The sequence below is a fragment of the Phacochoerus africanus genome, chromosome 10 (genome assembly GCF_016906955.1).
Source record: "Phacochoerus africanus isolate WHEZ1 chromosome 10, ROS_Pafr_v1, whole genome shotgun sequence".
Lineage (NCBI taxonomy): Eukaryota > Metazoa > Chordata > Mammalia > Artiodactyla > Suidae > Phacochoerus > Phacochoerus africanus.
This window is the reverse complement of record NC_062553.1, coordinates 132,270,406-132,284,193: the sequence shown is the minus strand read 5'-3', so window position 1 is coordinate 132,284,193 and position 13,788 is coordinate 132,270,406. Positions and strand designations below refer to the sequence as shown.

Sequence of the window (13,788 nt, the reverse complement as noted above, 5' to 3'; positions counted from 1 at the left end):
CCCGAGAGACGGTCGTGCCGGTGAGCAGTCCCTGGCTCCCCGGTCTGCCTCAGCCGCCTTGGCAGCGCACGGGGCCGGCGGCAGGAGTTGAGCCGCCCCGCACCGGCGGGCTTTGGCGAAGCCTTTGGAGACGCGCAGAGCCGCGGAGGGCGGAGAGGTTGCGCGAGCGCACGCGGGTCAGGCGGTCCGCCGGGGTCGCGGCTGGAGGGGCGTTTCGGAGGCGTGGACGAGGAGGAGATGCTGCTCCTCTTCTCCCCCTCCCCAGGCTCCTTCTCCAGCTCCTTCGGCCCACGCCCGCAGCCGCTTGGGGAAGAAGAGGTGGTGGCTCCCCGCGCCCGCGGCCCGCCCCGACGCCGCGTCCCCGCAGCCCTCGCCCCGCGCTCCCGTAGCAGGACCGGCTCTCCGGACGAGCGGGTAAGGACGGGAGCTGCCCTGGGCTCCGGGCTGGATGTGCAGAAAAGTGCAAAACAAAGTACACCGCGCCCGACCTCTTCCTCCCCTCTTTGCTTTTGCTCGAGCCCCTAACATCAACTCCGCTCTTGCTCTTGTGGAAGGAACTTTTCTTGGGTTTGAGTGTTTTGCTGGGGTGGGGTGGGGCGACCGGGGCGGGGAGGGATGCGATGAAGTTGGATTGTGAATTCCGCGGAGGAAAGCCGGATTCTTGGGAATTAAACCCCAGAGGAGGACTGAGAGATTGCGGGGTAATAGAGAGTGACATTGCCCCATCGTGCTACTGCAGATCTGCTCGGTGCGTGCTTAGGGAAGGGCTCCCGGAGTCTGTTTCTAATTTCTGTAAATGATTGTGGACATGGTGTGGTTAGAGGCCGCCCAGAAGAATGTGTATATGTAAGGGCTCGGAGAAGAGGGGGTGGGGTGGTGGGGAAGAGGGGGCAGAGGCAGAGACACTGCCTGATGCAAGCTCTTTTATTGCTTTTTTCTGCGTGCTGGAGTTAACCACCCCTCACCCCCTCGCCTTCGCTCATTACACAATACTGTAGCACTGAAAGCTGAAGTTTGGTAAAGGCAAAAAGGTTTTCACAAAAGTTTCATTTCTCCCCGTCGTCTCTGTATTGGAGAAAGGGAGCGGGAACAGATATTACCACTAAAATATTACGTTTTCATTGGCCGTACACGTTTGATCGACACTTCCACACACTTCCAGCTAATCTCTTCCACAGCCTTGTGTCGTTTTCGTTTAATTGCATCTTAGAAATAAACGCGGTGACTTCATTGGGAACTGCCTGGAGCCGAGTTTACCTCTCAGAAAATGGGGCAATCGGGTTTGTTTTCAAGGCGGGGACCTAAACAAAATGTAGGACACCTGATCTGTGGGTCGAAGGGCGCAGGTAACTAATTAGACATTTTAAAATTGAGCTTTCCAGAGTTTACTAAAGGATGGGAGGGGGATAGAATTAGAAGTCCTTGTTTTATGAAACAGGCTTTGGTATTTTCCCAACATCTTGGTTACTGGGTTGGCAGGGTCAACGTGAAAACATGCTTCATGCTCATTGGCTGCTTGCATTGGTACTAGGCTACAAATTATTTCTTCTGTTAATATCATTAGGAGTATTATTTATTAAGTTCATGCATGTGTTGATTCAGTAAATTCCTACAGAGGCAAATCAACTGCTTTGTGGCCCAATCCTAATTTCATTATACTTTTTTCAGAATAACTTTGTGTTCTAACTTTGATGTTCTAGAGGCTTTGTGGGAGTATGTGGGGGAGAGATGGTAGGATGGAAACTAGAATTAAAAATGGAAAAATAACTAGGATTAGTTATTAAGAAAAGGAACTAATCTGTAGTGTCTTTCACTTTTGTGTTTTTTTTACAGTATTATGTAAATTTGTCTTTGAATTTACATTTTTCCCACCAAAACTTTTACTTTCTTGTAAAACCTGCTTACTTTTTGGGGAGTGATTACCAACGTCTAAAAATATTTGTAAACACCTTCAACTTTTCATGCCACAAGTAACATATGTACACAAACCCTTAAAACCATGGCAGTCTAAAGCATGGATTTTGATACTCTGATGAGGTCAAAAGTTGTAAAACTTACTTTGTGTTTTTCTGGAGGCATGCCTCATATGCAGGAAGTAAACAGGAGACTTGGTTAATCAGTTGTTTTTGGTAGATAATAGGTATCAATCTTGAAATGAGTAAAATATATGTATTTTTTAATTATTAAAAAAAGTCTAATCTTTGCCTTATTGTACTTTTAATAGGTTAAGGAATGGATGAGAGACCTTGCAGCTTCTCCTCTATCAGTTGAGGGTTTTGGTTTTGGTTTTGGTTTTTTTTTTTTTTTTGGCTGCACCCACCTGAGGCATATGGGAGTTCCTGGGCCAGGGAGCTCATCTGAGCCAGCAGCTGTGACCTGCACCACAGCTGTGGCAATGATGGATGCTTCTTAACCCGCTGTGCCAGGTCGGGATCGCATCCGTGCTGCTAAAGAGACCATGCCGGATTCTTAACATGCTGTGCCACAGCAGGAACTCCAAGCATGTCTTTTTCTAGCTCATCTTATTGTCCAGCCCAAACGTATAGAGAAGGGGACTCCTGGGGACAAGCCCTGCTTCTGCTTCCTCTTTTTTCTTTTTTTTTTTTTGATAGGAGTTGGTAATTTTTAAATAATCTACAAGACTTCTCTGTGGTATAATTAAATTGTGATTAATACCAGTTGAAATAGAAAGGAAATGCTACCAAGCTCCAAGCCAGTGCATTTAAGAGATATTCCTGTTGAAGTTCCCATTGTGGCTCAGTGGAAACAAATCTAACTGGCATCCATGAGGACGCAGGTTCAATCCCTGGCCTCGTTCAGTGAGTTGGGGATCCAGCGTTGGTGCCGTGAGCTGTGACAAAGGTCACAGATGTGGCTTGGATCTGGCGTTGCTGTGGCTGTGGTGTAGGCCAGTGGCTACAGCTCCGATTCAACCCCTAGCCTGGGAACCTCCACATGCCACAGGTGTGGCCCCAAAAAGACACACACACGCAGAGTTATTCCTGTCAACATTGTCCTGTTTTGGAATATGCTTTGGGAGAAGTCTGTGCCATGAATTAGTATGGTGAGTTTTCTGCTGTCAGGCCTCTGATGTAACCAGGTGTGACTCATTTGAGTTTATGTCCCTTTAAAATGTCAGGCACCTGAAAAAGGAGAAAGGCTCCTGGGTCTCAGGATAGAAGGATTAGCACTGATGGGAAGGGTCAGGGTCTGTTGCTCTGAATTTCCCATTTTTTCCTCCGAGAACTTTCCTTAATTTGAAAATTAAGATGGGTTGAACGGAGGCAATGGATTGAAAAAGCTTTGAATGAGTAAATTCATAGAGAGCATTCCATGGTCTACGTTAAAGTTACATGGTCACTGTAAATAGGTCACATCAAAACCGTGGTCCATAAACTCTTCCGGGAAGAGGAATTCCAGTGATCTTGTGAGTCTAGGGGCAAAATAAAAACATCTTTAAGACCCCTGTCTTATTCCTCTTTAGTGTCAGGCTCTGTGAATAAGCATCCTGTTCTGTCCTGTCCAAAGAATGTATGACTATAGCTAACAGATTGTAAGGCGGTAAGAGACCAATTGTTTAACTTGGGATAGAAAGGCAGCAACTCTTAAATGGTCTAGTGTAGAGGCTGGTATGGATTTTGAACCACAGACATGTTTTTCTCAGGGTTTGCTCTCAGGTGCTCAGGAAATACAGGAACAGGAACTGGTTTAAGCACCTGTTGGAGCGTGTTTGCCATGTCCTGTGCTCCACCACCGAATCTTGCTTTTTCTTTCTTTTTCTTTCTTTGATTCCAGTGTGAAAATTGCCTGAAACAAACTTCCTCAGAAAGAATTCTGTTGGATTATAAAGAATGTGGACTTCACTGTCTGAGAAACATGTGTCCAAATTCTAGAGAATGTCTTTAAATTTACTTTCCACATCCGTAAATAATTTAATAGTATTCAACTCCCGAGGTATTTTGAGGATGAAATTAAATAATAGACACAATAGTGGCAAGGGCAAGCTGATACGCAGTATTTGGGGTATTTCCTTCCTTTCTAATCTCTTTGACATAATTCAGTGACATTCAATAAGAGCAAAAAACTAATGGTTGGACCCCCAAATCATTCCTGAATGTTCAGAGCATGTAACTCACAATAGCCCTCAGGAGTTTGGGCTTGAATCTGGGTTGTTGCAAGGCCCTCTTTGCCTAACAGCAAAGGAGTGTCCTTGGTGGCGTACTGCATCTATCCTTAATACAGTTTCTTATTTTCTTTCTAGTTTAGTGATACTCTGGCTGCGTGTTAGAATCACCTGGGTAGCTTTTAAAAATCTTTATGCAGGGAGTCGATTCAGACCAGTTAAACCAGAATCTTGGGCAGTGAGACCCAGACACCCATGTTTTTAGAAGCTCCCTAAGAAATTACAACATAGAGCCAACTTGTCTGCCGATATTCTAGTCCTCTCTAGAAGGCGAGTATGGAAAATTTGATCCCACAATTGGTGCAACATTTTTTTTGCTTTTTGGGGCCACAACCATGGCATATGAACGTTCCCAAGCCAGGGGTTGAATTGGAGCTTCTGCTGCTGGCCTACGCCACAGCCACAGCAATGCCAGATCCTTAACCCACTGAGCAAGGCCAGAGATCAAACCCAGGTCCTCATGGGATGCAGTTTCTGCTGCACCGCAACGGGAATTTCCTGCAGAAATACTTTTACATTGTACTATGTATGGTCCTTTCCTCTACATAAATCATAAGACTTTTTAAAAAATAAACTTAGGTCTCTGAAGCATCTAAGTATGTGCCCATCTAAGGGTTTTCACTATTCGAATCAGAATTTCAGGTATAAATATTTCCCTCCAGTTCTTGAGAGCCCCACACATGGTTAAATTTAAATTAATTGCATGAGCTACAGCTTAAAATTCAGATCCTTATTCTCACCACCCACATTTTAAGTGCTCACTAACCGCTTGTGGCTAGTAGCTACTGTATCAAACAGCTGGGATATAGAACATTTTTCTCATCATGGAGAGTTCTGTTTTACCTAGAGTTTTGAATTTTCTATTCCAATTTCTCATCCTCTAAAATGATAAATACATGATATATCATTTCCTTCAGATTTATTATTTAAAATATATAATAGTTATTTTGATAGGTTTTTGTTTTGTTGGCCCCGCCCATGGCATCGAACCTGTGCCAACAGCAGTTTAAGTGAAGAGAAATACCACATTTTTTATGCCTGTGTTACCACTTTCCACAAAGTCTTATACCTTGTTGTGAAATGTTCCTTTTCAGAGCTAACTGAGAGTGGCCTAATGTATATTATTTATATCAGTATGCTCTGAATCTAATCACCAGCTCAGTTGCCCTTGTGTGGTACCACAGTTTCAGGAAATAGGGCAAGTTGTCATTTCAGTTTAAGTATTGGAATTTGATTCAAGGTTTTTCTATCTGGGGAAGGTTCTCTTTTTTTTTTTTTGTCCTTCCTTTCTTTTACAAATGGAGACTTTGTTGTCATGTGATATGATTGAATTTTCCAACCAAAAACCATCTTGCTAATTTTAACGTGAACATAGAGATGCATGAGCGAATTCATTTTTTCCCCAAAAGAAAGCATCTCTTTCAACAAAAATGAGGTTCTTAAACAGTTTGAGATAGTTGAAAGCTACCACTATGTCATGAATTTTTCTGATGTTTGTCTTATTAACTATTTGTCAACTAGTGATGCACAGCTTTGAAGAAACCATGCATGCAGTTAGCCATGCACCTTAGCCTGTACCATTCAGCATGTCTAAAAAAAAAAAAAAAAATCAGAGTTTTCTTTCTTTTTTTTTTTTTTCTGGCTGCCCCATGGCATATGGGACTCCTGGGCCAGGGATCAGACCCAAGCTGCAGGCTCGACCTAAGTGACAGCTGCAGCAACGCTGGATCCTTAACTCACTGCGCTGGACCTGGGATTGATCCTGCATCCCAGAGACCCCAAGACACTGACGATCCCATTGCACCGCAGCAGGAATTCCAAATCAGGGTTTTTTGGTATTGGTTTAATGTGTTCTGAGTAGAAAAACACTAAAATAGGTAGAAACAGAAACAGTATTTTTTATTTATTTGTTTTTTATGACCGTACCTGCGGCATGTGGAATTTCCCAGACGAGGGGTTGAACTGGAACTGCAGCTGCCAGCCTACACCACAGCCACAGCAACATGGGATCTGAGCTGCGTCTGTGACCTACAGCAACACTGGATCCTTAACCCACTGAGCAAGGCCAGGGATCAAACCCGCATCCTAACGGATCCTAGTCTGGTTCACTACCCCTGAGCCATGACGGAATTCCCTCTACAAATTATTTTTATTTTTATTTTTTTATTATTATTTTTTTTTCACAAATTATTTTTAATTAAAAGTATTCCAGGAGTTCCCGTCGAGGTACAGCAGAAACGAATCCGACTAGGAACCATGAGGTTGCAGGTTCGATCCCTGGCCTCGCTCAGTGGGTTAAGGATCCAGCGTTGCTGTGGTGTAGGCCGACAGCTGTAGCTCCAATTAGACCCCTAACCTGGGAACCTCCATGTGCTGCGGGTGCAGCCCTAAAAGGACAAAAGATAAAAAAAAAAAAAAAGTATTCCTTCTTTATTTTTTCCTTGTTGGTAGATGGTGCATTTCTTTTTGTATAAGCACATGCTTTTCTACCTACAGTTCAGACACATGTGCATCCAGAATGTTGAGAGTTATTTTATTGAAAGGGTATCTGATAGAATGTTTTGTATATAGTATCATTTTCATCTTTTAATTTATTTCTTCTCATGTACATATGGAACAAAATTGAAACATTCTTGTCAAATAATTTTTTTGTATGTGAAAGTACAGTTGATTTACAATGTTGTGCCAATTTCTTCTGTACAACAAAGTGACTCAGTCATATGTATATATGAGTATATATATAAATATATATATATACATATATATATATTTTTTTTAGCTTTTTAGGGCTGTACGCACAGCATATGGAAGTTCCCAGGCTAGGGGTTAAATCAGAGCTGTAGCCGCTGGCCTACACCACAGCCACAGCAATGCCAGATCCAAGCTGTGTCTGCGACCTTCACCACAGCTCATGGCAACACCAGATCCTTAACCCACTGAGCGAGGCCAGGGATTGAACCCGCAACCTCATGGTTCCTAGTCGGATTCATTTCTGCTGCGCCACAACAGGAACTCCCATTCTTTTTCTCATATTATCTTCCCTCATGTTCTATCCCAGAGATTATTCAGGTTAGAGTGATTGTTTAATCTGAACATGTGTTTAAAATATTCAATTTTATTTTATTTTTTGGAAGAAAGACAAAGCCTGGGAATTTTTTAAAAAAAGAGAACCCTTTTAAGAAACTTAGCTTTATTTAAGTATTACTTAAGCACTTTTTCCAGAAAGGTGTAATTTTTAAAATAGACATTTGAACTACTAAGGGATTATTTATTTTAGGTCTTAGTGTAGTCAAGTATCTCTTCTGAAAACTATATGTTGAAGTGAAAAGAAATAATCAGTATTTTGACACAGAAGTTCCCCTTATTGTAAGGGTTTGATTGATAAGTTCATTCCCTCAGTGTCTTTGATATTCTTGGGTTGTGCTGAGATGTAATATGATGGGGTTATTTTGAGCATAATGTTGATTAAATTCATTCTTCATACAGTCTGTTTTGATTTTACTCTGATGCGAGTTTCTGCTCTGCTGGTTTCTACACATAAAGGGATGAGCCTTAGGCAGTGATTCACCTGTAATATACGTCAGTGTTCTAAGTACCGTATGAAAATTTACAAAGGGTAAAATGTATTTTCATAGCTGGACCTCATGAAAGCTGAAATAGATGTTTTATTTAAAAAAAAACTGATCAACGATATATCAATTCAAAATAAGAACCTCTTAGATAAAAAAGCAACTGAAAGTTTTAAAAACATATAATACATATAATTTAGTTTAGAAATATTGCATTATCAAATCTAAACTAGCTAATACTGTGATGTGGTTATATGCCATTCAGTTTAGTTGAGTCAGAACTTTGAAGTTCTGGCACTACTTGTGTATAGAAGTAGGTATATAGAAATGAATAGTAAGTAGGACGTGCTGTTATATAGTACCTGACAGTATTGCTATTCCAGTTATAATTCAAGTCAACATACCCTTCACTGTTCATGGTTATGTAATTCTTATTGTTACAATGAAAAAAATCTACACTATATTATTTTCCATTATTAAAATTTAATGGGAATTTCCTTCAGTTTTTATTAATATTTCCTTCAGTTTTTAAATGAAAGGAAATGTCTTACTGTGATCACAGACTATATCACAGTTATCGTGTAGCTGAAAACCAGAGCTTTATTTTTAAAATAAGATTTCATCTGAATCTTTCTCTATGTTTGTTAGTATATCAAGATCTCATGTAACTTCAAAGTGCAATGAGATAGTATTGAGACACTGGAATTTAATTGAAAATGGATGATAACTATTCTTCCACCTATAGGGATATTAAAGAATCACTATTGGTGAACCAAGCCAGTTGAGTGTTTTTCTTGTAGCTGTGATGATGAATCTGGGCTGACCTAACCACATTCTGATGCCAGCCCCCTTTTTAATTGCTCTTTATTCAGTCATTGTACTTTGAATTCCTGTCCTCTGCCAGGCACTCTACTAGGCACCGGTGATACACAGGGCATATTTCCAAGAGGGCAGATAAATGGAATAGTCTGTGGCTGCATATCTTTAATCATCTGAGCTCATGTCAAGTAAATTAATCTATTGACAGGATATATAGACACAGAACAGTTGTGTAGGTAAAAAATAATCTGTAGAAAATTTACAAACACTTGGATAATGATCTGAATATGTATGAATTGTTTTTGAAATGAAAAAATGACTATAAAGGGAGTGATTTTTAAAATATAATTGTAAATGTAATTAGAAAGGAGAGTCTGGAGTTCCCATCGTGGCGCAGTGGTTAACGAATCCGACTAGGAACCATGAGGTTGCGGGTTCGGTCCCTGCCCTTGCTCAGTGGGTTGACGATCCGGCGTTGCCCTGAGCTGTGGTGTAGGTTGCAGACGCGGCTCGGATCCTGCGTTGCTGTGGCTCTGGAGTAGGCTGGCAGCTACAGCTCCACTTCGACCCCTAACCTGGGAACCTCCATATGCCGCGGGAGGGGCCCTAGAAAAGGCAAAAAGGAGCAGCCCTAAAAATACAAAAGACAAAAAAAAAAAAAGAAAGAAAGAAAGCACTCTCAGATACACAAATTCTAGTACATTTAAATGTACATGTTCAGGAGTTCCTGTCGTGGCGCAGTGGTTAATGAATCCGACTAGGAACCATGAGGTTTCGGGTTCGATCCCTGCCCTTGCTCAGTGGGTTAACGATCCGGCATTGCCGTGAGCTCTGGTGTAGGTTGCAGATGCGGCTCAGATCCCGAGTTGCCGTGGCTCTGGCATAGGCCGGTGGCTACAACTCTGATTAGACCCCTAGCCTGGGAACCTCCATATGCCGCAGAAGCGGCCCAAGAAATAGCCAAAAAAAAAAAAAAAAAAAGAAGTACATGTTCACAGTATCACAGAGATATTACTTAATATTTGTGAGTCTTATGTTGCCATGCCTCTAGGAGTGTTTTGTAACATAACCTAAAATCTTTAGTAAGTACTTGTCCACATTTATTCTTATATTGTACACACTTGTAGAACCTTTAAATATACTAATAGACCTTGTGAATCTCCAAGATGATAATGTATACACTTATCCCTCAGTATTCTCCAGAGGATTGGTTCCAGGACCTCTGTGGATGTAAAATTCATGCATACTCAAGTCCCTTATATAAAATGATGCTGTATTTGCCTGTTACCTACCCACATCCTCCCACATACTTTAAATCATCTCTAGGTTACTTATAATATCTAATACAATGTAAATACTATGTAAATAGTTATAGATGCAATGTAACTACTATGTAAATAGTTGCCAGCATGCAGCAAATTCAACTCTTGCTTTTTACGTACTTTCTGGAATTTTTTTTTCCCCAATATTTTCCATCCAAGCTTGGTTACAGAGGGGCAGCTAACTATCATTTCCATTTATTTGACAATTTAACTTCAGAATTTATAGTATATCTCTTAGCATCTCTCGTAACGAGGCACTGATCTGGGAAATAAACTTGGTGCTTGTCCTCTCCACGAGCACTGCAATGAATTATTTGCTTTGCTTCCTCCAATTAGAAATTGCACTGGGCTGTTAGGAAAAGAGACCTAGCGTAATTATGACCTAAAGAAGATAAGGACTTACTTTTCTCTAACATAAAGTCCAGGCATACTACTCCAGAGGTTGTATGGCTGTTTCCAGACATGGCAATGAGCCCAGACATCTTTTTTTCTTCTTCACCTCTTTGCTTCATGGCTTTCATCCTGAGATGGTCTCATTGGTGCGAAGTGGCTGCTAGCATTCTATTGAAAATTGTCCTTCAAGTCAGACAGAACATGGGAGAGGTGGGGGTGATGGCAAAAAAGGAAGTGCCTTCCCACTGAGTCAGATCCTTTTAAAGAATTTTCTTGAAAGCCTTATCTGGTGAGTTTATATTGGTAAACTATATGTTAAGGAATGCTGGGAATTGTAATTTTTTGCTGGGCACTTGGCTGTCCCAAAACTAGCTGAACACTGTAGATACTGAGGCTCCAGTTATTGTTTTTGTAGACCTCCTAACATCTGGTCTCTGTTTCCAGTTTAATGGAAATTTTTTTCCCTTTCATCTTGTACTTTATTTTTTCAGTTAATTTTTTTTAATTTTTTTTTACATTTTTAATTTTATTTTTGTCTTTTTAGGGCCACACCCACAGCATATGGAGGTTCCAGGCTAGGGGTTGAAACATTTTTGAAATTAAAGTACAGTTGTGCCAATTTCTGCTGTATAGCAAAATGACCCAGTCATACACACACACACACACACACACACACACACACACACATTTCTTTTTCTTATATCATCTTCCATCATGGTCTGTTCCAAGAGACTGGATATAGTTCCCTGTGCTATACAGTGGGACCTCATTGCTTATCCATTGTAAAAGTAATAACTTATATTTACTAACCCCAAACGCCCAGTCCATCCCACTCTCTCCCTCAGTTGAATAGAATTTGGGTGCAGTACATATGGATAAATTATAGAACCTATGCTAGGCTTTGGAGGGCGAAGGGGAGCTTGGTTTTATTGACTTACCACTTGATAGCTAAACACATAAGTTATACTAATTAAAGTGCCTTGACCTAGAAGATAATTAAGAAACTGGACTTAAGGAATTCCTGTCGTGGCTCAGCAGAAACAAATCCGACTGGTATCCATAAGGATGCAAGTTTGCTCCCTGGCCTTGCTCAGTGGGTTAAAGATCTGGCGCTGCTGTGAGCTGTGGTGTAGGTTGCAGACTCAGCTCAGATCTGGTGTTGCTGTGGCTGTGACATAGGCTGGCAGCTATAGCTCCAATTTGACCCCTAGTCTGGGAACCTCGATATGCTGCGGGTATGGCCCTAAAAAAAGAAAAGAAAGAAAGAAAAAAGAAACTGGACTTTCTCTCTGTGGAGTCTGGTTCACAGCCATTAAGATTATTTAGTACTGTGACAGTCAACTGATCTATGACAAAGGAGGTAGGAATATATAATGGACAAAAGACAGCCCCTTCAATGAGTGGTGCTGGAAAAACTGGACAGCTACATGTAAAAGAATGAAATTAGAACACTTCCTAACACCATGCACAAAAATAAACTCAAAATGGAGTAAAGACCTTAATATAAAACCGGATGCTATAAAACTCTTAGAGGAAAACATAGGCCAATCACTCTCTGACATAGACCACAGCAGCATCTTCTCAGATCCGCCTCCTAGAGTAATGACAGTAAAACCAAAAATAAACAAATGGGACTTAATTAAACTTAAAAGTTTCTGCACAGCAAAGGAAACCCTAAACAAAACAAAAAGACAACCCACAGAGTGGGAGAAAATATTTGCAAATGAAGTGACTGACAAGGGATTAATCTCCAACATTTATGAACACCTTCTGCAGCTCAATAACAACAACAAAAAAACCATCAAAAAATGGGCAGAAGATCTAAGCAGACATTTCTCCAAACAAGACATACAGATGGCCAAAAAACGTATGAAAAGATGTTCAACGTCACTCATTATTAGAGAAATGCACATCAAAACCACTCTGAGGTACCACCTTACACCAGCCAGAATGGCCATCATCCTAAAGTCTACAAACGATCAGTGCTGGAGAGGGTGTGGAGAAAAAGGAACCCTATTACACTGTTGGTGGGATTGTAAATGGGTGCAACCATTTGGAAAGCAGTATGGCGATTCCTCAGAAAACTAAACATAGAACTACCATTTGATCCAGCAATCCCACTCCTGGGCATCTATCCAGAGAAAACCATGACTAGCAAAGATGCCTGTACTCCGGTGTTCATTGCAGCACTATTTTCAATAGCCAAGACATGGAAACGACCTAAACGTCCATCGACAGAGGAGTGGATCAAGAAGATGTGGTACATATACGCAATGGAATATTACTCAGCCATTAAAAGGAACGAAATAACGGCATTTTTAGCAACACGGAGGGACCTAGAAATTATGCTAAGTGAAGTCAGATGGTGAGACACCAACATCAAATGCTATCACTTACATGTAGAATCTTAAAAAAGGGCACAATGAACTTCTTTGCAGAGCAGATACTGACTCACACACTTTGAAAAACTTACAGTTTCCAAATGAGACAGGTTGTGGGGGTGGGGGGATGCTCTGGGGGTTTGGGATGGAAATGCTATAAAATTTGGTTGTGATGATCATTGTACAACTATAAATGTAATAAAATTCATCGAGTAATAAATAATACCATTAAAAAGATTATTTAGTACTTTGCATTGTTTGATACTTAAGTCCTTGTAATAAATGTGTATCATTCATAAAATTTAAAGAATTTGACCTACCATTGAAATATTGAGTTATTGTCACTCTTTGAAAAGACAAGAAAAAGTGGTATACTTATGTCCTTGCTTAAGTGTTTTGCTTTTATGAAAACTAAATCTAGGTCGTGTCATGGTTTGTTATTCACATTGAAATAAATCTGTACTCGGGAGTTCCTGTCGCGGCTCAGTGGTTAACGAATCTGACTAGGAACCATAAGGTTGCAGGTTGGATCCCTGGCCTCGCTCAGTGAGTTAAGGATATGGCCCGTTGCCATGAGCTGTGGTGTAGGTCGCAGATGCGGCTCTGATCCCAAGTTGCTGGGGCTCTGGCGTAGGCCAGCGGCTACAGCTCTGATTCTACCCCTAGCCTGGGAACCTTCATATGCTGCAGGTGCCCTGGAAAAAGACAAAAAAAAAAGAAAGAAAGAAATCTGGACTCAATACAGTAAGTCGAAAGAGCACAGATTTTAAATTGAGATAGTCTTTAGTTTGCATTTTAGCTCTTTTGTTAATTAGAGTCTTACTGGATAAGTAATTGAATCTCTGTGTCTGATATGTAAGTGGAAATAATAATATCTAATTCGTGAGGTTCCATGAGCTTTATTCCTGTGTCATTACACATATAAAATGCTTGGGCACAGTCCATGGGTTCAGTTTGTAAGAATTCTGTCCCTTTCACTTTCCTTTTCATCTATGTAAATTGGGCAACATAGCAACCTAAGAAATATTAATTATACTGAGAAAAAAAGCTTGGCTTATCTTTTTATTCACCCAGATTTTAGCCTATCTAGTGTATTATTTATTTATTTATTTATGTCAGGG

At 40.8% G+C, this 13,788-nt stretch overlaps 1 protein-coding gene across 2 annotated transcripts in view; it reads left to right on the top strand.

Annotated features, from left to right (window-relative positions):
• The first annotated feature begins 283 nt into the window (after nt 1-283).
• Nucleotides 284-13,788, top strand: part of PTPN13 (protein tyrosine phosphatase non-receptor type 13) — a 209,290-nt gene continuing 195,785 nt past the window's right edge. Inside the window, exon 1 of one of the 2 annotated variants that reach the window (XM_047798555.1) lies at nt 284-414. Coding sequence is in view for 1 of the 2 variants with exons in the window: in XM_047798554.1 (XP_047654510.1) it covers nt 1,268-1,346 (79 nt within the window). In the remaining variant the exon portion in view is untranslated. Of the gene's footprint in view, nt 415-1,130; nt 1,347-13,788 lie in introns of those variants that run through there. The other variant, XM_047798554.1, reaches the window with a different exon arrangement.